Here is a 24,636-nt window from a genome sequence, read left to right as displayed (position 1 = left end):
AGATGGTAGCGCTCCCAGACTCAGGTGGCTGCTTTCCTTCATTCTTCCTTCATCCCTTATCCTTTTTTTTTTGTTGATGTTAATATTTACGTCATAGATTTTTTACAAAAAAGATTATTGTGTACCTACTTTGATATTCTTTCATATCTTCTATGTTTATAATGTGTGTATATATGTTTATAAATTCAGATTGATGTTATGTATTATGTAATTGATGTAAAAAATAAAATGTTTTATAATTGCTTTGGCAACAATGTAATATTTTTTGCTAACATTCATGGCAATAAAGCTCTTCCGAAGTGGAATTGGAACTAAAGAAAATGAGACAGAGAAGAGAGATAACCCTGATCATCATTATTATCAAGTGGTTCTTTTTGGATATTTTCATATTTGCATTATGCCCCCAGTATTATTAGACATTATTATTGACATTATTAGCCCATCTTAGTACAATCACTGAAAGTTAATGCTACAGATGCTACAGCCATACCAAGACAGGTCAGTAAGTGGCAAAAATCGTACTTCAAAGTACACAGAAATTGATTAACTGAAGGACATGAAAGGGACACACATTCATTTTTCTTTAACAAATTTAATTGCAAAATTTGCACCATCCAACTGAAAAACCATAATAAATAGACATACATATTTTACATACTGTAAAAGACAGTATGGGATTACCAAAAAACATTTCTCCTTCCCTTTATTTCTTCCTTTCTGAGCATAGTTTTTGGTCCAAAACATGCAAATGGTGACCACTGAACTGAAAAACCAAAATAAATAACTGTAAAAGACATGTCTCCCTCCCACTGACAAAAAAAGGACAGAAGGAATCATGATGTAACCCAGTATGTAACCCTGTGACCCTACCCTGGAACTTAGGGAAAGATGCCTGACCAGACCTTAACTATAAAACCACCCTTATTTTAAGAGTGTCACAGAATGAAAGAGGTAATAGATTTGGTTGTGAAATGAAATACATTTACTTTGCCCCTGTTGACATCTGCACATCATAAGTTTGTACACCCCGGAAGTGACAGTTCCTCATTTATTAAAAAAATTGAACAAAACTTTAAACAATATATATTTTTTTAGTATTACAGTTTTAAAAATGATTTACGCATCAAAACACTCACACAACAATTTTTTTTGTTTTTATAGATAAATGGCAAATAGTAAATAATACAAAATGCAGTTTGGGAGCTAAAAAATCGACCAGAGTCACTAAACGGTTCTGTAGATAAATAGATTTTTAATGATGTACAGAAGTGCAGTATATTACAGTGACACTTGCACATATTTAATCCAGAACAATAATGATGATTATTTTCTGTTGTTTAAATTCATAATTTTTTTGCAGATACAGATACAGATAAAAACATTAATATTTCATCAACATTTAAGACATGCAGAATATATTTAAATTTTACCTACATTTTCAAAAAAATAAATGTAATAAAAAATCAGAATATGTTTAAAGACTGTATAAAATATCGCTGGTATAAAAAGCAGGACTGACTAATATATACAAAAGATGGTGCTGTTTTATACAAGAGGATGCACTCTATTTGCTCTGATACCGAACATCTTTTAACGTTACGCTTGCATTAGTGAGTCTCTTGAGTCTTGTCGTGTTGCTTGTGCGTGGCCTGTCTAGCTTTTAAGTAGCGGCTATATAATAAAATAACACACTAATCAGTTGTGTGATGTACATTAAACATCAGGTTTGTGCAATCTTTCTTCTCAAATTAGCTAACTCTGCTAGCTACGTACAGTATACTCACTAACGATCTCTGAAGCCTTTATTTTTGTGTAGAGTGAGGAACTGAAGAATGCAGGACAACTAGAATTGGTCTGTGAACTGCTCAAGCCAACTGTTTGAGTTTAGTGTTGTGTTTAATCTGTTGCTGCTACTGAAATCTCACGATCTGTGTCATGCACACGTGAAGAAGCACTGACCGATCACCTGCTAGTGGGAATGTATGATTAATTCAAAGCAGCATCACATCAAACATAAAAAACACACTTTCTATACCAGAGTTTCTAGCCAAAAGCAAACACTTAAGTGTAATGAAACATGATAAGGCTATATAACATGTTCTTTACTGTTAAATGTTGCATTAGGAGACTTTAATTATGGAGTCCTTCCTTATATATTGTAAAAATAATATGGATCAAAAATCTACATATTGACAATTTTAATACATTTTTTTTCCAGATTATATTATTTTTTCTAGATCATTATATATTTTTTCCATGACATTAAAGCTAAACTAAGCTGCACTGAATGTGGGTTTTGCACAGTCTGAGGTCACTTAAAAAATACACATTAGTGCTTTAACCTGGTTCTGGTTCTGTTTAAATATTTTTTAATCCCACTGAAACAAAAAAAAACCCTTCTCTTCCTAATGTGTTTAAAACCAGTTTACAGTTAGTTGGTCTTTTTATCTGCAATACATAAAATAACCTGAATCTCTCCTCATTCTGTGTAAAGTGGGAGGGCCTCATTTTGGGTTAAGATGATGCTAGAAATCCCACCCACTCCGGTTTTCTTACAATTATATATTAGCACTTAAACAGTCTTTATAACTATAAACAAACCTAAAAAATGAAAGCTAGCATATTGACTGAAAGTTAGCTTGGTGAGTGAAAGCTAACATGGTAGGTAACATCCAAGCTGTTGATTGAAAGATAAAATAGAAAAAGAAAGCTAACATTGGGAGGAAATCTATTAGAAAATAATCTGATGCGAGATGAAGTTTAACCTATAAAAAGAAAGCTAACCTTGCATGAGAAAACTAAACTAGAGAAAGAAAGCAGGTGCTTAAGTAATGCTGCAGATGGAGTCTCTGACAGAATGCTGTCAATCAAAGGGTTTATTGGAATATTAGGCCACACCCACTTCAAGTCTGTGACAGCGCCCTCATTTGTTGTTAGAGAACTCCTCTACTTAATTTTATTACATTTTGCCTAAAAATTATTCAACATTTATTTTACCGTTTTACAACATTACAAGTAAAACAACATAGAAATTTAGATGATTCTTATTGATATGATCAAAGTGACTTGAGACAAAAATTTTAATGTTGCTTATTATCCATCTTGACTCAGTGACTTTTGACCTCAGGACATGTTTAACCATCTAACATTATATTTAAGGTTCAATTTTTGCCTTGTTCATAAATAAAAGTCCAATGAAATACTTCAGAGTGAATCTGATTGTCCGTGTTCACCTTCTTGCAATCCTTCAGAGTTTAATTTGACCTTTCATGACCTTTGACCTCAGGCAGGCTCACACCATGTCTTTACTCTTTAAATAATACATAATGGCTCATGAATTTATGAGTAAAATTTAGGGGTCTTTAAAATTTCTTCACATGGACAGAGTGACCTCGGACCTCGGGCCGAGTCTCAGTGCCTCGTGCACACCGGCAGCGGAAAGTCTGCGGTTGATGTTGCGGTAGCGGCAGGCGAGCAGGCTGCGGTAGGCAGTGCGTAGATCACGGTTAGAGAAGGCGTAGATAAAGGGGTTAATGAGTGAGTTGGCATAGCCAAGCCACAGGAGCGTCCTCTCGATCCACAGAGGCACGCAGCTGCAGCGCACACCGCACACGAATGGACGCAGTGTCGAGAGCACAAAGAACGGCAGCCAGCAGAAAGTAAACGCACCCAGCACCACACCCAGTGTTGCTGCCGCCTTCTGCTCCCGCTTAAAGATAGAGGCGCTTTTGCGCTCAGCTTCATTCCACTTCGCTCCTCTGAGCCGGTGCATCTTTATAGCCGCCGTCATGCAGTCACTGTCATTGTCTCGGCTGTTTCTTTCATTATCATCATCATCATCGTCACCTCCGTCACTCGGCCGGGGGAAGCCAGAGATGGCATGTTTGGCGGCACTGAGCTTGGCGGCTCGGTAAATTCGGCGGTACATGACCAGCATGACGCTTAGGGGGATGTAGAAGGCCACAGCGGTGGAGTAGATAGTGTAGCCAAAGTCCTGGCTGATGAGACACTGGTTATCATCGTTAACGTTCTGCGCCCAACCGAACAGTGGAGGCAGCGTGATTGAGGCCGAGAGCAACCACACTGACAGAACCATCCTGGCCATGCACCATCCATTTTGACGCACTGGGTATGTTAAAGGCCTCGTGATACCCAGGTACCTGAAATAAAAATCATATTAACTTAGGTTGAATTACATGGGATTTAGCTGAATTTACATGGTAAGAATTTAAATTAGTAGCTGAAGGTGACAGAAGGTCAGAAGGTGTTGATTAATTTCCTAAAAACAGCAGTGCAACTCTAATACTTAGTTGTTTCTGGAGTAACAATTATGTACAACAAATATGCCACATAAACAACTGTGATAAAAAAAAATGTTTATGTTACATTCATGGAAGAAGTCTCCAGTGTCAGAGATAAAGCTGTAGCTTTGTGTAGTTTACCTGTAGTTGTGTTCGGTTTCTCAGTAACAAGCAGACATGCTAAGGTTTTTACCTTATTACCTTTCAAACAGAGTGTAAAGAGAGACTAGTGAGGGAAAGAGTACTTTTAGCTGCTAAGAGATAACAGGGATTTAGTTATTACATTAAACATTATATACAACTATAAATAATAAAAGTATGATGTGGTGTTCTTCAATTTAAATTTTTTTTTTTCTGTAAAATAAAATTCATAAAACAATTGTTCCAAGTTGCTGTAAAAATAGACATAAAACAGCTGTTATATGAAAAGACTAAACTTAAATATAAAGACATTAACACCTGTTGGTTATTTTTCCAAAACAGCGCTACATGAAGAGGTTTATTGATTACAAAACCAAGAGAGCATGAAATCATAAAATATCCATTAGACCACTGAGGGACAGAAACGAAGAGTTTGGTTTGAGGAATTCACTGGAGCCAGACGCTTTAGCATGTCATAAATGTTTTTTCCGCACAAAAAGGAGAAAATAACAGCTTCAGTCTGGCTTGTCAGTGTCACCAGAATTACAGCTCTGTGTCATAAACTTTCACAGGAAATGACACGGTCGCATATAGCCTTGTGAGTGCTAATGCAGAATTAGTCACTACATGAAACTGACATGATGTGGTGTCACTAGACACATTAACAAGGCTAATTTGGTATTGGGTATATACAGCATGTCAGTAGGAAGGCAGACTTCGGAGCTTGACAATAATAATCGTGTTTAGAGAGCCTGCTGTGTTTGAATATTTAAGATGTGTCTTGGACAAAGCACCAGTATTGAACACAGAATTTTGGTTTGTGGATAAAGAGAATAATGACCTCTACTTTCCTGTGTTGTACTTTTCTGAAGCATGAAAAGAAAAAATCTAAAACTGTTCAGTGTGGTTTCAAACCTTTTAAACACATTTAATGGATTTTTAGCATCTATTTTCAAATGGAGCCTAGATGCAAGAGACTTACTGAGCACCTGTTAAAACCATTAACCAATCACTGATCACTATTATTTCTGACAACTAATCACTGATCAGCACTGTTTTCAACACATTGCCAGATGTAGGATATTTATCATATAATAATTAGGGTCTTTGTATGATGTACAATTAGTAATTTAAAAAATCCCTAAATGTATGATAATTTTATGTAATAAATTTTTTGGGCGTCATAGTTTAACAGTTTGGATCTGATTTGCAACCAGTCTGGTTATTAATTTTATATATAATTAGGTAATGAGCCAATCCACATTTCTACTGAGATCATGCAAGACAGCTGCTCGCCTCAGCGCTAGCTAGTGGTCAAAAACAATTGTTTGACTAATTGAAGTTAATTGCAATTTTTTTTGGTAGACTTATTTATATATGTTGCATACTTGGTTCTGGGTCGCTGTAATTTAGTTAGAGGTTTTTATTGTCATTGCACATTAGATGAACAACGAAATTTAACAGTACTTTCACCTAGTACACACATAATCTAAAAAAAGACAAAAAAAAATTAAAAATGAGAACACACAAATAACATAAAATAGTACATTTGTAAATTAAAAATATATGTAATGTTATTGCACATATACCGAATATAGTAAATGCATATATGTATACATATGGGAGGAAAACAGTCAGTGTCCGTGTGTGTTCAGTATGGTGATGGCTTGTGGAAAGAAGCTATTTCTGAATCTGTTTGTTCTAGTCCTGATAGACCTGTAGCGCCTGCCTGAGGGCAACAGGTCAAACATGGGGAAGGCTGGATGAGAACAGTCTTTAGTGATGGCCTTTGCTCTGGTGAGGCAACGGGATAAGTAGATGTCCTTTAGGGAGGGAAGGGTGCAGCCAATGATCCTCTCTGCAGTATTTACCACTCTCTGGAGCTTCTTCCGTTCTGTCTAATCAGACCCAATTTGCCCCAAAAAACGTAATCTGGGGTCCCTGTACGTTTAGATGAATTTGAATATTTGAGAAGACTTTATTCAACACAAGCCCTTTTTCTTTTTTGAGTTTTTTACTTTTTTTTGGTGATGTTTCCAGTAATGAATGAAAGTTTTTCTGAATCTTTAATATTACTGCTTTATTCTGTCTTTGTGTAGTATAAAATTTATTAACATATAAACAGTTGGTGACGTGACCCCAGATGACCTCTATTTATATAAAACCAGTAGATCTGTTATTTCTTACTCTATTCACAAAGTCTTACTTCTTCATCTAATACGTGTTGAAATGCAGATGATGATAATGATAAGGACACCTGCAGTGTGTTACCTGCACTCGTGTGTCTGTTCGTGTGAGCTCACCTGTCTATGCTGATGACGCAGAGGGTCATGATGGACGCCGTGCAGCACATGACGTCCATGGCGATGAAGACGTTGCAGAAGAACTGGCCGAAGATCCAGCGGCCCCCGATCAGGTCCGTGACGCTGACGAACGGCATGACGGCGAGCGCCACGGACAGGTCGGCCAGCGCGAGCGACACGATCAGGTAATTGGAGGGCTGTCGCAGCTTCTTCACCGAGCACACCGACACCACCACCAGCAGGTTCCCGCACGCTGTCACGAGCGTCAGTGCTGTCAGGACGCCGCCGATCAGCGCGCGCTCCACGCCGCCGTAGCTCTGCACGTGCGCGGCGCAGCGCGTCCAGTTTCCCGCCTCGGGGGGAATCCGAGGCACGGTAGACGGAGGTGGCGGCTGAGTCATCATCATCAGCATAGCCCAGGACTCGGAGCCTGATCCCGCGGCACCCTTGTCTCCCGTGTCGCGCGCCATGGTGAAGAACCGCGCGAGCAGCAACGCGGCACCGGTGTCCAGCCCCGCCGCGCGCGCCGCAACCATACCACTTTAAATAACGTGTTTAACTAATAAAAGAATAAAGTGTAAAATAAGTGTAAAATAACCCTGTTTAGGCTGTTATTGTATTAAAATTATTTAGTGATGTTGAATCTTTATTTAGTAATAGTGACTATGAGGGCTAGTGTACATCTGAGATGAGGAGAAAAAACGAACAATTTTATAGCGAATACCTAAAATGTAGACATAAAATACAGACAGATTAAATAATTACACAGTGTGAATGAACAGCAATATTGATATTTAAATATGTAAATATGCGCACTGACTAAAGTGGTTAAATTCCTTTTTAAAACGATTGAACATTTGGATGTGTTGCTGCATATGCACACAACTGTAAATAACAAAATGTAAAAGTATAATAAATGGAAAAAAATTAAAAATAAGTATAAGTGAATTTAAGGCAGAATAAAATAGAAACCTTTCTAGGACTAACCAAGATTTGAACAGGTAGCCTGTGAAGAAAAACAAATAAACAAACAAACAAACACGGCTCGTGGCTCCAGTTACGCGCGGCTCCGTTCGTTCATGGTCCTGCGCGCCTTTTATCCGCGAGCTTCACCGGATGCTGCAGCGCACGCGCAGTCGAGATGGCGGTGGTGGGGGGGGGTTATGGGGTCGGGGGATGTCGGGGGGTCATACGGGTTCTATCGAGTTTGTTCTTTAGGCTATTTTTAGATTACCCAGTGTGGGTAGTTTCACGTGGAGTTACTATAGGAACAAAAAGAAAGAAAAACATCAGAAAATGTCTATGCCAACGCTGCGACGATGACGTCATCAAATTAAATCACGTGATATTCTTTGCCTTTACAACAAATAATGAAGTGAAGTTAAAATTAGTACATTATGTTCCAAACAGCATGTCATGCAGAGTTTAACAGCCCGAACACATCAATTTACCAATAAAGCACATTTTCTTATTCGTTTCTCAATTAACATCTATTTTTATTTATTTTAGCTATTTCCATTTAATTTACTTTTTTCCATTTATAGTCACAGTTATTATTTTTACTTATGTTATAGCAGCTAAAGACACTCACTCCCTTAGAAAAATAATACTAATACCAAAAGAAATCTCAGCTGCAAAACAGTGTTATAAAGAAGCACAAACTCTGCTGAAAAAGTATTACTCTAAAAAAGTGAAACTTTAGCTCTGACTGTTACTAAGTCTTTAGCGATTTTTTTTAAAGCTAGTTTATAAATTAAGAATTGAAGATTTATTAAATGCACATCAGTTGTTGTTTTTTTTTTTTTTTGCAGTTTTTTTGCCTGGTTAAGTGCCACAAACACATTTAGCTCTAGCTGTCATAGCATCAGCACTGAGCAATATTTATAACTAGCCAAAGTACTCTTAGTTGAACTTGGCTTAGTGGTTAGCACTGTTGCCTTGCACCTCCAGGGTCGGGGTTTGATCCCCGGCCATGAGGCCTATATGCATGGAGTTTGCATGTTCTCCCTGTGCTTGGTGGGTTTCCGCCGGCTACTCCTGTTGCCTCCCACAGTTCAAAGACATACAGATTAGGCTAACTGCCGTACCTGTGGCACTCTGCTCAGAGTGTACTTCTACCCTAAGTCTTCCTGGATAGGTTCCAGGCCTTCGCGACCATGTATAACACAATACAGACTATAAATGAGTGAGTGAGTGTGTATGTAGGGGAGCAATCAGGGCCAGGGGGGCATTTTAGTGCATAACACAGGGCTCTCAGTTTGGGTGTTTTACTATCCCTCACCTCAGACAGCTGTTTTATCACACAATGGTGCTTCACATTACCGCTTCATATTAGTACCACATTTTTAGAACAAACTAGTTCAGAGATAAACTAGTTTTAAACTTCACACAGGAAGAATAAACATATATTAATCTGGCCATTCATCTTTGAAGGTTCAGTTGTCATAGTCTAAGTTCCGTTTTTTTGGAGTAAGCCATGCTTTGTCACGCAATTGTTTGTGCTTTGTGAGGATTTTGGTGGCATGGAGGTTTATTACCGTCATTTCTGTGTCTTCCACATATTCTGTGTATACATGGTAAACTATCATGTTAAGTGACGTGTATAGCCACGCCCACCTCGTGGGGAAAAAGTGCTTAATTAGTAAAAAAAAAAAAAAAAAGATGCTGTGAACTGTCCTTAACCATTTTGATTTCTTTTAATTTTTATTGCAGGTTGAACATCAGGCAAATTCTGAAGGACTGGCAAAGTTATATTAAATTCCATTTTAGCATGATGCTGTGAGTGATAACATATTGGTGGACAGACATACAGACTGACAGACATATGGACAGAAAATTTTCTGAGACTGGTTCGGCAGTTCTCCAATGTATGTAATGTAAAGATATCATTGAAAGAGCGAGTTGAGTTTTCTCTTGGTGCTCTGATTTTCTCCCAGTATTCAATGACATGCAGATTAGCCTAACTGGAATTCCTGTAGTGTGTGTGTGTGTGTGTGTGCCTTGCAATAGATTGGCACCCTGTCCAGGGTGTAACCTGGCTTGTGCCTTAAGTCTTTTAGTAGATTCCAGGCCCCACAATCCTGTGACAGGATAAGCGCTATAGAATAAATAAATGAACTAATGTATTTATCTATTTATGCACATACTGTTTAACTATATGTGAATTAATGAATTTAAACAATATTTTGGTCAGTTTAGTTATAATTCATCCAGGGTTGAAGGTTTGATTCCCGCCTTGTATCTGTGTGTGGAGTTTGCATCCTTTTTTAAAAAAAAAATATTGAACATTTGGATGTTTACATTTAGGCATTTGGCAGACGCTCTTATCCAGAGCGACTTACATTTTTATCTCATTACACATCTGAGCAGTTGAGGGTTAAGGGCCTTGCTCAAGGGCCCAACAGTGGCAACTTGGTGGTTGTGCGGTTTGAACCTGGGATCTTCCGAACCGTAGTCCAATGCCTTAACCACTGAGCTACCCCTGGCCCCCTGTTTATTGCTGCATATGCACACAACTGTAAATAACTAAATTCAAAAGTATAATAATTGAAAAACATAAAAAACGTTAAACTGTACTTAGAAAATAAAGTAAAGATGTAAAAGTCACATCATGATTTTGTTTGTTATCCGCAACATCGAAGCAAAATGTATTATATTAGGAAAGTACTTGAGGATCAGCAGAGTTACATGAGCACCTCCTAGCGGCCAAATATATTAAGTGTAGTTATGGGTTTAGTCATGTAAGGGTTTATTGGAGTAAAAATAAGATGTTGGAAAAAGAGTTCGTAGAAATAAGTTAAAACAAAAAGTAATAAATATAGAAATAATGTTTCTATAGTAAACAAGTTTGTTACAGCAGTCCATTTAAGATGCACCCACATGCACAGTACACTTTTGAAACTTTGTAATCTGGCAAAAAATGAATCATAACTTCCCTACTACATTCAACATTTTGATTTAATTCATGCTGCAGGGTAAACTTCAGTCAAATACAGAAGGACTGGCAAAGTTTCATTAAGTTCTGTCCAGTTAGTTTTGTGATGCTGTGACAAAATCTGGCTGGACAGAGGTACAGACAGACTTACAGACAAAAATACAAATAGCAATCTTAATAAATAATAATAATCCACACACACAAATAATCCACACACACAGACTTCTTACAGAAAGAATGGCAAACATATTAGCACAGAGTTAAACACATCAAAAATATTTTTATAAAAATAGACAGACAGACAGACAGATAGATAGATAGATAGATAGATAGATAGATAGATAGATAGATAGATAGATAGATAGATAGATAGATAGACCGATACAGTGGCTTGCAAAAGTATTCGGCCCCCTTGAACTTTTCCACATTTTGTCACATTACAGCCACAAACATGAATCAATTTTATTGGAATTCCACGTGAAAGACCAATACAAAGTGGTGTACACTTGAGAAGTGGAACAAAAATCATACATGATTCCAAACATTTTTTACAAATAAGTAACTGCAAAGTGGGGTGTAATTATTCAGCCCCCTTTGGTCTGAGTGCAGTCAGTTGCCCATAGACATTGCCTGATGAGTGCTAATGACTAAATAGAGTGCACCTGTGTGTAATCTAATGTCAGTACAAATACAGCTGCTCTGTAATGGCCTCAGAGGTTGTCTAAGAGAATATTGGGAGCAACAACACCACGAAGTCCAAAGAACACACCAGACAGGTCAGGGATAAAGTTATTGAGAAATTTAAAGCAAGCTTATGCTACAAAAAGATTTCCAAAGCCTTGAACATCCCATGAAGCACTGTTCAAGCGATCATCCAGAAATGGAAGGAGTATGGCACAACTGTAAACCTACCAAGACAAGGCCGTTCACCTAAACTCACAGGCCGAACAAGGAGAGCGCTGATCAGAAATGCAGCCGAGAGGCCCATGGTGACTCGGGACGAGCTCCAGAGATCTATAGCTCAGGTGGGGGAATCTGTCCATAGGACAACTATTAGTCATGCACTGCACAAAGTTGGCCTTTATGGAAGAGTGGCAAAAAGAAAGCCATTGTTAACAGAAAACCATAAGTCCCGTTTGCAGTTTGCCACAAGCCATGTGGGGGACACAGCAAACATGAGGAAGAAGGTGCTCTGGTCAGATGAGACCAAAATTGAACTTCTTGGCCAAAATGCAAAACGCTATGTGTGGCGGAAAACTAATACTGCACATCACTCTGAACACACCATCCCCACTGTCAAATATGGTGGTGGCAGCATCATGCTCTGGGGGTGCTTCTCTTCAACAGGGACAGGGAAGCTGGTCAGAGTTAATGGGAAGATGGATGGAGCCAAATACAGGGCTATCTTGGAAGAAAACCTCTTGGAGTCTGCAAAAGTCTTGAGACTGGGGTGAAGGTTCACCTTTCAGCAGGACAACGACCCTAAATATAAAGCCAGGGCAACAATGAAATGGTTTAAAACAAAACATATCCATGTGTTAGAATGACCCAGTCAAAGTCCAGATCTAAATCCAATCAAGAATCTGTGGCAAGATCTGAAAACTGCTGTTCACAAACGCTGTCCATCTAATCTGACTGAGCGAAGAATGGGCTAAGATTTCAGTCTCCAGATTTGCAAAGCTGGTAGAGACATACCCTAAAAGACTGGCAGCTGTAATTGCAGCAAAAGATGGTTCTACAAAGTATTGACTCAGGGGGCTGAATAATTACGCACACCCCACTTTTCAGTTATTTATTTGTAAAAAATGTTTGGAATCATGTATGATTTTCGTTCCACTTCTCACGTGTACACCACTTTGTATTGGTCTTGCACGTGGAATTCCAACAAAATGTGGAAAAGTTCAAGGGGGCCGAATACTTTTGCAAGCCACTGTAGGTAGATAGATAGATAGTGTGGCGTGGGCGGGGTTTCGCTTGGGAACCATCATGCTTTGCGGGATGGGACTGTTGTGTGTTCACCCTGTTGGGAAAAGGTGTTTGGGTTGGTGGCTTCGGCCAGGGTATGTGTGTATGTTTTGAAGTGCGTTAGTAATGGTGGGAAGTGTTTGTGTGTGCTATTGCTAAATAAAATACTCCCAGCCATTTGCATTGGGCAGCAAATAAGCTCACTCATCTCTCCAGCATTCTTACTGGCGTAAAAACGCTACAATAGATAGATAGATAGATGGACAGACAACACTGTTGAGTTAATTTGTACAGTGATACTGAGACACTAACTTTTGACCTGTGAGGTTAATGTTTTTACTCTGCTGTAATTAGCTAAAGCTCATAATTAGCTCCTGTGGGGAAAGTTATAAATTATTAACTCTAGAGTTTATAATTAACACCTAAAGATAAATAGTCTGTGCTGATTAAAAATACAAAGACAAAGGATCCTCCCTTGTCTGAAAAGGTTTGTTACAATGAAGGTAAGAGTAGGAGGGGGAGTCGTTTGCACAAGTGTGTGGTGGTATGTGTTTGTGTGGGGCGAGGTGGGGGGACTACTCTGTATTGTTCCAATTTATTTTGAGTGGGGAGAGAGTTGTTAAGAAGAAACAGCAATAGAGAGAGATTAGGGAGAGTCGTTAAGGTGTACCATAGAGAGGCTTTCTCGGTGGAACATTCTTAATGTTCCTGGGGATGGGTGAAAGGGCAGAATGAAAAATATGAAATGACCTTGGAGGATTCCAATATGAGGAACTTTTCAACTTTCTTCAGACTGAAAAAGCTAATTGGATGAGAAGTTAAATGTTTCTAACTAACAAAAAAGAAGTCCAATTGACATAACTCAACTCGTAACCTCACCTGGAAAAGTGAGAATCACATTACAGTCAGGAGAGAGGTATTTACACTACTTTTGGATTCTCAGTAGTTGTGGACGTTCTGTGAACTCTTTGAATAATAAAAAAAACTAAAATCCAGTATGGACCCTGGCGAAGCTTTCAGCCAATCAGAACCTACTAAATATATATAAAAGTATAAAAGTATGCTTTGCGCAGTTTTTGGGACTCACAATCACCTATGATTTAAATGTGATAATATTATTAAAATAAGAAAAAAAAATGATCGTGAAGATATCTACATGTATCAGTGTTTCTTTTTGTTGTTGTTGTTTTTAAGACCTGAAGGTTTTTAACTCCACTTTGAGTTACTGTCACTTTGTGAACTCTATGACAGCGATGCTTGTCCGATTGGTTATGTTTCTGACCTTTGATTGGTCAGCGTGCAGTCAGGCGGGTGCATCGAAAGCGCTCCTGATTCGAACGACCAATCAGCAGCGACTCTGGCCTGCGCGAGCTGCCCGTTATTGCACCCTCGCATTGGATCAGTCAGCGCTCGAGCTTTGTGCGCGCGCAGGCGTTCTAATATGCAAAGTGCGTACGCGTCGTGACCAATCAGCATTCGAGTTTTACAAGCACGAGGCGTTTAAAGGGGCCGCTTGTGTGTGTGTGTGTGTGTGTGTGTATACACAACTCGGACTTTACACGGACTTTGTGAAGTTTTAGCGATAAAAACATTTCATTTTCTTACCGTGACAGCTTTGTTTTATTCAATATTTTGTTGGATTTGTGGGATTTCTTCGATAAAGACGAGTTTTTGTGCAGATTTTACACCTGAGTCGCAGAATGAAACTGGAAAGTCAGGAACCAGGTAAGGAGGAGAAGTCATACAAAGTCTAAACTTTCTGACAACAACATGAACTATGAGCAGTTATCTGGTACATCATTATATTTTATACAATATAAGGAAAATAAGCAACTAATTACAGCAAAACCCTTATTTCAACTATTATTATTATTGTTGTTGTTATTATATTAAAAGTATTTCCCACCATTTGCTTTTTGCAAAAATTTTATTTTTATTGACTGACCTTCAGCCCGACGACTGTATTGTTTTCTTTCTTTGTTTGTCAGTCTATTTCATTCATTGTTTTCATGCTTCTTTAAATACCAGAGATATAAGCACATACAAATACAAATTAGAAAATACACAATGTTTCAATTGTTTGTGGGTTTGAAAGTTTGCCATCTGCAGACTAAGTGTGCACCAGGTTTCTGTTGGATGAAACAAACAAAAAAAACGTTCTCCCTAAAAGTTTTTTCTTTCTTTGACAGAAACAAGTTAACCCTTAATCAGGTGAAGAAACCACATGTGGTAACTGTCAGTGTCAGGAAAGAAAATTTGCATAATTATTATTTTGGTATTTTTGCACATTTTATGCTTAAATTAATCTGCCTTTAACTTTAGCTGTGTTTTATTTAATTAATGTGTATATAAACTCACTAAAAAACTATAATCCTAAATAAACGAGACATATATGTTCACTGACAACAATAAATCTTTTTTAAGAAAATAAACTAAAAACTAAAAAAGTGTTGAGAAAGTCTTGAATTTTTCAAAGTATTTTCCTGAGCACTTTATAAAGGGTTAACAACCCACTTACAGGACATGAACGCTCATTAACATGATACTATAGATTTTTTTGTGAGTGGTTTTCTCTAAAGTAAAACCCATCTCTTTAATAGTTCTGCTCAAACATAAGAAATCCATCTCATACCTGAGATATTCACAAGTAAGAAAAAAATTCCATTGTAGTTTTGAGTTTAATTTACAGCAATTCTCAAGTTTAAACCAACAGAAGACACAGGAGGGGAAATGTGGGACCATTAACTTATATATAAGTATAGCAACAATAAAAACCAGTGCTGTTCACAGTAAAGGGAAGAGCACATTTGATAAATAGTTGTGTAAGTTGCAAGTATGGTTTAAGTTTTTAACACTCAATAGAAGAAAAGGCTGGTCATCCAAAACATTACCCCTTTAGATATTTAAGCAGGTAAAAGAGCATTAAGATCCAGGAAGATGACACACACAAAAAAAAATCAAAACCAATCAACCTCCAATTATCTCATGTTCCACTTCTGTTTAACCAAGGAACAGTGTGTACTGTTCCCAAGGGTACACCATGAGTACTGGAACTCCCATACCACACAGCTGAAGATTAAAAAAAAAAAAGCCCATATGATTGTTTTTCTTATCTTTCCTGTGTGGTGAGTCTGTGCCCATGAGTACACCAGGAGAGGAACCTGATGTGGTCCTCTGCTGTTGTACCTCACCCACCTAAACGTTTAGTGAGTTGAAATAAAAGAGTGATTATAAGAGTTCATTATTGTTATTATTATTGTTGTTGTTGTTGTTGTTGTTATAGCCTTGTTATAGAAAAAGACTTGGACTTTTTCCTCTCAAGTCTCTCAAGCCGTTTCCAGCCAGAGACCTCTTGTCTTCTTGATGGTTTTTTGCTTTTCACATCGTTTTGTGTAGAGACTCTGTCTAAATTCCAGATCAGCAGTTAGAAAAATCCTCAAAAGTTGACAAGTTTATTAGATAACTATATAAATGAGCAGGTGTTTATAATAAAAGATCAGTAGATGTAGGTGTTTATTTTAGTGTTGACACACATAGCAGATATGTCAACCACCTTTTAAAATGTTAATAAATATGCCAGGGGGAAATGCTAATGTCTGCCGAAGTCAAGATCATCTTGTTAAAAGCAGTATCGTGTGTGCAGGGGTGTGATAAAATATCAAGAAACAGCTAGCAACACTGTATGCTGTTGAGTATCAGTGGTTAACCATTGTGATCTTGTCCCTGAGTAGAAGCTGTGGCTCACTGTTGCCGCCCAATGTCAGGAGAAAGTATCATAACACATCACTAACCTTCTTTACTGGACTTGTGCTGGTAAAGAATGTGCTTGCAAAAATCCTATATTTCATGTTGATGAAATCACAGCTGAGTAACAGAGGTTATTTCAGGTCATCTGGTTTTAGTCTGAACTTTGGTTCTCATCACCCGAGCCTGAATACATCTGAGGTGTAACATAGTTATGTAATGCTTCTTACACAATAACGTGACCTTTGTTATAGATATTTTTTTTATGTTTTAAACGGACTGAGACACTCCTAAAGGCTAGAAGTCAACTTTTATTTACTACTTTTAACTTTTTTTCTTCTTATAAATTTTCTACCTATATCCCATAAGGTTTGTACAGTATATGTATTTGAGTCATGTAGCAAAACAGTAAATTCAAATTAGACAAAATCGCTGAATATTGGAGAAATCCAACGTTGAGGTGAATCTAGTGTTGCAGAAGCAAGACTCCTGATCTTGCTATTTCTGTAGTGGCTTGGTTAAGCAGGCATGGTGGTGGCATGATAAGCTCCTGGTTGCCACCTAGTGAACTTTTTGTTGCCCCGTGCAATCTAGGATGGTACATTAAACATGCCTTTAAGTGCATTTAGAGTGGAACAAATGTGATTAATGCCATCTAGGATTCCCTTTTATGTAAGGAAACATTATGACCTGCCCTAATAGGTGTATTCTCATCTTCGCATTCTTTTGCATTAGACAGCCCAAGAGATGTTTAAGAGCCATTAAGTGTTCCTTGACCATAACTGTCCAGTGGATCTTTAAGGAACCCGAAAAGCGAATAACCTGTACAGTCTAACAACTTGTGCTACCCCTGTTTATACTTTGTATCTGAATTCTCTTTCCCTGTCCCAGTTCCTCCAGCATTCCCCTGGTTTGGTCTGGATATCGGCGGCTCTCTGGTGAAGCTGGTGTACTTTGAGCCGAACATCATGACAGAGGAGGAGGAAGGGGAGCTGGGGAGCTTACGGATGATCTGCTCAAACCTCAGATCCAATATGCTGTACAGAAAGAGCACCGTGCATGACATTCAGTTGGAGCTACGTGACCTGAGTGTGTGCGGACGAGTCGGAACTCTGCACTTCATCCGCTTTCAAACAGCTGACATTGTTCCTTTTCTCGCCGCGATGCAAGACAAAACGATTGGCAAACTTCATGGGATGATCTGCGCTACCGGGGGCGGGGCATACAAGTTTGAAAAGGACTTCAAGATGGTGAGATAAATTATAATTATTATCAAGTGATACATACTGTATTTATGTGTGTCTGGTATTTTAGCATCTTTGGTCACTGTCTGTCTGTCTGTCTGTCTCTCTCTCTCTCTCTCTCTCTCTCTCTGTAGATGGCAGGGGTGGAGTTAGCAAAGCTGGACGAGTTGAACTGTTTGATCCAAGGCCTGCTCTATTTGGACTCTGTGGGGTTTAATGGAAAACCAGAGTGTTATTATTTGGAGAACCCAACAGATATGGAGTACTGTGTGAAGCGGTCGTGTTGTCTGGAGAACCCGTTCCCTATGCTGCTGGTCAACATTGGGTCAGGGGTCAGCGTTCTCGCCGTTTACTCCGAGCAAAAATACAAGCGCATCACCGGCACTAGGTATATCCCCCCAAAAATTTCTATTAATCTATTAGATTGTTAGGAATAAAAACATACACACAGTGACACAAAATTATGAATCCAATTTAAACCAATTCTTTAATTCCATGTGTGTATAATCATATTTATTCAAATCACTGTAAATCATTATCTGGACTGCTACTCCCATATAACTGTGCATGATATTTTTTTTGCTAATGTAATTCATTTTCTCATTAGTAAATATCCACACGCTATTTGGTGCGAGTAATGGTTCTCTTTGATATGGCGTTGCAGTCTGGGAGGTGGGACGTTCCTGGGTCTGTGCTGTCTGCTGACGGGCTGCGAGACGTTTGAAGAAGCGCTGGAGATGGCGAGCAAAGGAGACGGCAACAATGTGGACAAACTGGTGAAGGACATTTACGGAGGAGATTATCAAAGGTTCAGCCTCCAGGGGACTATTGTGGCATCTAGGTGTGTGTGTGTGCGCGTGCATGCGTGTGACTGGGGCACCATGATTATAGTGAAGGTGTGATTATTACATCAATTTTCAATCTGAAATAATTTTTAAAATGTATGTGTGTATGTATGTGTGTTCAGTTTTGGTCACATGATGAGTAAGGAGAAGAGGGACAGCATCTCTAAGGAAGACCTGGCCAGAGCGACGCTGGTCACCATCACCAACAACATCGGCTCCATTGCGCGCATGTGTGCTGTCAATGAGGTGTGTGCGGGTGTGTGATGTGTTTACTAAGGGTGACCCTTTATATTTCAGGAGTGAAAAAGTTTAGGAATCAGAATCTATGTTTAGAATGGAGAGTTACAGTATCTATAGCTTTAAATGCAAAGGAGCTGCTGCACCACCCCCATTGTGAAAATGCATTTTTCTAGCCAATCATGACACGGTTGGGAAACCAAGAGTAGTACCTCTTATTTTTTAACCCACTCATGTTCCCACATTTCCCACTTTTCTGGCATTTCCCTATTCACATTTAGGCGTTACTAATGAACAAAACTGTAGCAACAGCTCTGTTGTGTTATGAATATGAGGATTAATTTGTGATGACCTCAATGCTAATCTGCTGAGTAGTATAAAAGTTAAAATGCGATTGAGCGCTGTAGAAGGTTGGTTAGTTACTAACTTTAAGTTATTTAATAAACAGATAAGTGCGGGGATTTAGCTTCATGTCAGATTTATTTAATTTTTATATCACAAAACAGATTAAAATTTAGGAAGTCATTATGAATTAATGCTCTAACATTAACAATCAATGTTTCCACTGAAAGCTCTTATTTTGTTCCATACGAGTTCATCAGTATACCTTCTGCTACATTCTGACTGTTGCTCAAAATGACTAGCTCTGAGATTTTTCCTGCTTCAACATGCATTACAAGCTACTGTTTTCTTTTCTTTTTTTTCTTTTTTCTTTTTTGCTAAGGTCAAGTTTAACAAGAAAAAGTAATAAAACTGTGTACATTTGTGTAAAGTGTAAAGTGAGCAGCACTTACTGCTTCAGGGTCTGTACTTGAATCACAGACACTTGAAATAAACCTTACTTCTAAAGTTTAGCATTAAACTTTCCTTTGTTGAAAAAGCAGATGAGAAATGCTCAGCTCACATATCTAAAACTTTGGACATAATTGGAAGAACATTTACAGAAATCGTCCCCAGAGAATGTGTTAAGGATCAGGGATTGCAGGTGGGGCATATTTGCAGAAGTTATGAAATTAACTATGATTAATAATAATAAACAAAGGGCAAGAAATTAAGCAAAAACCGAGAACAAAGAAAATAAGCTAGTGCTAAAACTCAGCTGAACTGAATTAACTGACTGAGAACACAATAATAAAACAGATGTGAGACAACCACTGACGCAAACCAATGCTAACTATGCTCACTAATGCTATACACTATTTAGAGCGCTTCATCAAATGTAATTATACACTAACGCTAACTATGCTCAGGTGAGTTCACTTTAAACTGGGTGGTGGCTAATTATTATTTTTTATTTCCAATATGACGGAGAAAATTTAATTGGCTTGTTTACATAACGGGAAATATATAAGGCAAGGATTTTTTCAAACATGATGTGTACATTTGTGTATTTATTTATATAAACTGTACTACCTGTGTTCATATTGAACATGTTATGTGAGAGATGAAGATCTCAGAATTTTTTTCTTTTTTTTTTGGTAAACAGAAGATTGACAGGGTGGTATTTGTTGGGAATTTTTTGCGGATCAACACGCTATCGATGAAGCTGCTTGCGTACGCCATGGACTTCTGGTCAAAAGGACAACTGAAGGCGCTTTTCCTGGAGCATGAGGTAAAAAAAAAAAAAATGTCTCTGGTATTATGAGCTATATAAAACTATAAAGCAAAATTTAAGATAAGATGATGATGTTTGGAAGGATTGCTAGTTTGTAAAGTTTTATGCCGCACATTGTGTAACAAAACAGACACTCTAGAAGCTAGTATACTTCTGTATATAAATAGCATGTTCTTTAGGAGGCGCCATCACATGAAGTAAGAATGTCCTAAGGTAAAGTGTAGACTTTGCAGAGTGTTGTTATTTATTGTCTTGGACAAACAAAGTTAAAGAGACAGAGTTAAAGCCTACATTTTATGAAGCGCTCTGAATATGACATTATGATAAGACTAATATACATTAGTAAATTATGCCAATGTGTGTGTCTGTGTGTTTAGGGATACTTCGGAGCAGTCGGTGCTTTCCTAGAGCTCCTAAAGTCTTCTGAGGAGCCATGATAAACTCCACATTATGTTAATGTTTAAACTGTAAATAAGTTTTAAGTCTTTAAATTATATCTTTATATTATATACTTTAATTATAGTAAATTATTAATAAGCGTGTATAAAGTAAGTTAAAAAAAAACCTTTTAGGTATTTTTTTTTATTTTAATGACAGTAGTCTGTATATAAATTATAACAATTAATATTTGCTACTGTATTTTATTGATTTATTGATATTCATAAACTTGGTAAAACATTTTTCATTTCATGCAAAAAATATTAAATTGAGACTTTGGCTATGCAAAAATGTGCAAATAACTCTAGACATATGATTCTAGAAATATATAGAAGTCTATTTATTTAGTGTTTAATCTGGATTTTTTTTGAGGGACGAGAATAAACTTGTGCATTTCATCTACTAATTAAATATTAAGTTAAAGAGAATGTTACAGAAAAAAATGTGAAATGATCAAAATAAAGTGAAGCAAACTTGTTTTTATTTAATTTTCTTTCTTTGTAGTTTTACAGGGGGGTAAAACGTTAATAGAATAAATAAAATCTCATCTTTTGAATGTGAGAATACAATGATACTAGAGTCTATACATTTATTTTAATAAATTTGAAAGTTTTAAATCTGAAATGTGTGCAAAAAAGTTTTTGAAACTGCTGCTTGAAATGTAAACGTAGTGATTTTCTTTTCTGTTCCTTTAATCATGATTTGGTTTCAATTTCTGTTTTATTTTTAAATTAAGGAAACTGATTTTATATACTGAAATGTATTTTTCTTTTTTGTATTTGTAATGTATGCAATATTGTAAATTATATACATTGTCTTAGTGGTTTCTCAGATGTTTTTTTGAGGAAACTAGAGGAATAAAATGTCACTTTATTTTTAATAATCACTGATCTGTGAAATACTGTAACTGTGTGTTGGAGACCTTAAATCTGATTTTGTATTGAAAAATTTGAAGTGGAAAAATGTCTTAATATGGTGTGTTTATTCTTGTCATATTATTTACAATATTTTATTTATTTTCTTTTTTTTCTGCATTTCTTAAAATTCCATTAAAAGATAGAACCCTCAAAATGTATTTTAAAATCTTAGATTTAAGATCTGAGGTCATTTGACTGAATAATTAAACTTGAAACAAGCAACTTATTCAAAATGTTTTATCTTTAATGATTTTCTTACGGTTCAGTTAAAAATCAGCAATAAAGTGTACATTTTTAAAAATTTAAAAATATCAACTACTGGCATAGTGCCATAGCAGCACTATGGCCTCACACCTTCAGGGTCTGGGGTTTGATTCCCACCTGCATGGAGTTTGCATGTTCTTGTTGGGTTTCTAGCAGGTACTTCGGGATCCTCTGGAATACGCTGCAGGCCTCCCACGAGCTTATACAGGATAAGCGCTATAGACATTGAGTGAGTGAATTAATTATCTTTTTCCCAACCCCTTTTTTTCCCAAGGGGCGACGACGACGCTGCAGGAACAGCGGGCACAAAAGTGACTTTAAATTACTTATCAATTTTACAATTTCAGTTATTTTTATTCTTTCTTTCAATTATTTTGATTATTTTATCCTATTCTATTCTATCTACATCATTATTTTCACATTTCTAAAATTGTTTCCATACACTTTTACACTGAAAATACTTTTATTAAAATCCATGGTTTCCTAACTGGAGGAGATGGATGGAGGGATGGAAAAACTCCAGACATAGAGGATAAGGTCGAATGATCATTGCTGCTTCTTCGGTCACCATTATTATTAATCGCTTTGTCATTATGATACATTGTGACATTTAATTTGTATTTTAAATAATGAGGTATATCTTGAGCTGGTTGCTTTAGAAACTTGGAGACTGTACAGTTTTAGTGGTGGAAACATTTTAGGCTTCAGGATGTCAGGAACAGGAACTTGTATGAACGTGTGTCTGTGGGTCTCTTATAAGGCAACTAGAGGGCCAAAGTAAAGTGAAATACATAATGTAAAACTGATTCTGGATTAAGCTGTTCAGGAGAGTTTCAAAACAGGTAAGTTGTCTGGAATTGGGGGAAATGAGAAAATAAATATGATGGGGAAACTCGTCTGGTTAGATCCCGGAGTAGTCAAGCTAGCCATGAAGGGGTCAGAGTGAAAATGAAAGATTACAACCAAAAAGAAATGAAGGACAAAAAGGAAAAACATGAATATTTACAAGACATAAACAGTGCCTCAATAGATTATTTTGTAAAAGGTTTATACTTAGTCACTTTAGCTCTTCATAAGTCAGTGGTAGCTGAACTCCAGTTAGTGAACTTTAAAGCAAGTCAACTTCATGCTACCTGACACAAAACAAGCTGATTAAAAAAGAAGTCTATTCAGTGCTTGGCAACTTCAACTTGGATGACATGTCAAAGCTATTGCTAACAGAATCAAAGGTAACTGATTTACAATTAGCTCATTTAATGCTAAATTACTTGAACCTAACCAAATGCACTCTAGTTGACTAAATGCTAGCGAACATAAAGCTACCTGTCTCACAGCTGTTTTGTGAGATGGTGTCCTGAAGGTCCTGGTATTTCGATAAAGCAGTTGAGGGAAAGGAAAGAACTGAAATGTTGTCTTTCCACCATCATCAGACAAATACAGTTTTCTGCTCTAAGAACTGTAAGTTACGGGTAATGTCACTTTTGGATGGATCTTGGAAAGGAATTGAGTCAAGATCATAATAAATTCTTTACTAATCAAGTGCTAATGTGTTTTAGCGCTAGCCTGAAGCTACAGATAATTCAGTTCAAATCTAAACCTGTTGCTTATCTTAAATCACCGATATTAACAGTCCCTTGTTAAACTGACCTTACTGCTAATTACTAATTAACTAATTTTTACATTAATTTAACATTTTTGCTAATTTGCTATTTCAAGAGTAACACTAATGTAATGCTAATCTGCTAATCTCATATTAATAGTTGATAGTGATTAATAGTGATAGTTTCTAGTTTGCAACTAATATGAATCTGATGCTAATCTACTGATAATCTGTGGAAACTGCTAATCTAAGGCTATTGTTAATCTACCTGTACTACTAATCTGAGAATTATTCGAGGGTACTGCTAATATAAGACTGATGCTAATCTACCAGTAATTAGAAACCACTGCTATTTTGGTGGAATGTTTTCGTTTGTGTTTCTTTCTTTCTTTTTATCAAGTGTTGATATTTTGTGTAGTCTCGCTTGCCTCTACATATCCTTGTTACTGAGTTTTTACACGTGGGTCCTTCTCAATTTTTTACAACTTCTTGAGCGGGGATGCATGGCTCTCCACATTGCTGGGTTCGATTGGCCTAATGAGGTACCCCATCCTGTCTCATCAGCCCACAAACAGCAGGTGAAAACATTTTATCAGAGACCAAATTGATTATAAGCACTTTGAGATTAGAGAATAATCTAACCTTTAAACATCTACTGTAGAATGCTGTATGTTTTAAATTCTCACAACTGTCTGTCCATCTTTCCGATTTTTTTTTTTGTCTTTTTTTTTTATCTGTCCACATGCCTTGTATTGACTTTCCGTATACGACATTAATAATTTTTAAAGCTAAAATAGTTTTGAAAATTGTGATTTAAGTCACAAACTGAAGGCTAGAAGAAAACTTTAGGGTTAAATTAAATTGGCTTTTGGACCTCTCACTCCTTTGTACTGCATTTATTTTTGCTGCTCTGGATCTACTGCATTGCTGCTGTAGGGGTACGCTCTGTCTCATAAGCCACAACATTTCTTAAAGCAGAACCACGAAAAATCTCAAGCACAGAAGAATCTCCCTGATTATGTGTCTGGCTCTGCCAGTATTTTTTTTTTACAGTATATGTTCTGTCTGTCCATTTTTTATACTCTCTT

At 37.2% G+C, this 24,636-nt stretch overlaps 2 protein-coding genes across 2 annotated transcripts; one reads left to right on the top strand and one right to left on the bottom strand.

Moving 5' to 3' along the window:
• Positions 1–2,150: 2,150 nt before the first annotated feature.
• Positions 2,151–7,794, bottom strand: htr7a (5-hydroxytryptamine (serotonin) receptor 7a). The gene is made up of 3 exons (XM_053510041.1): positions 7,733–7,794; positions 6,746–7,304; positions 2,151–4,160 (listed from the first exon to the last, which is right to left on the bottom strand). The coding sequence occupies exons 2-3, from the start codon at positions 7,279–7,281 to the stop codon at positions 3,374–3,376; spliced, it is 1,323 nt and encodes a 440-aa protein (XP_053366016.1). The 5' UTR covers positions 7,282–7,304; positions 7,733–7,794; the 3' UTR covers positions 2,151–3,373.
• A 6,333-nt stretch (positions 7,795–14,127) lies between these two features.
• Positions 14,128–21,877, top strand: pank1a (pantothenate kinase 1a). The gene is made up of 7 exons (XM_053510027.1): positions 14,128–14,369; positions 17,280–17,638; positions 17,767–18,020; positions 18,297–18,473; positions 18,600–18,723; positions 20,201–20,326; positions 20,707–21,877. The coding sequence occupies exons 1-7, from the start codon at positions 14,345–14,347 to the stop codon at positions 20,764–20,766; spliced, it is 1,125 nt and encodes a 374-aa protein (XP_053366002.1). The 5' UTR covers positions 14,128–14,344; the 3' UTR covers positions 20,767–21,877.
• The last annotated feature ends 2,759 nt before the right edge of the window (positions 21,878–24,636 follow it).

Source organism: Clarias gariepinus, chromosome 13 (genome assembly GCF_024256425.1).
Source record: "Clarias gariepinus isolate MV-2021 ecotype Netherlands chromosome 13, CGAR_prim_01v2, whole genome shotgun sequence".
NCBI classification, from domain to species: Eukaryota; Metazoa; Chordata; class Actinopteri; order Siluriformes; family Clariidae; genus Clarias; species Clarias gariepinus.
This window is presented reverse-complemented; position numbering and strand designations above follow the sequence as displayed.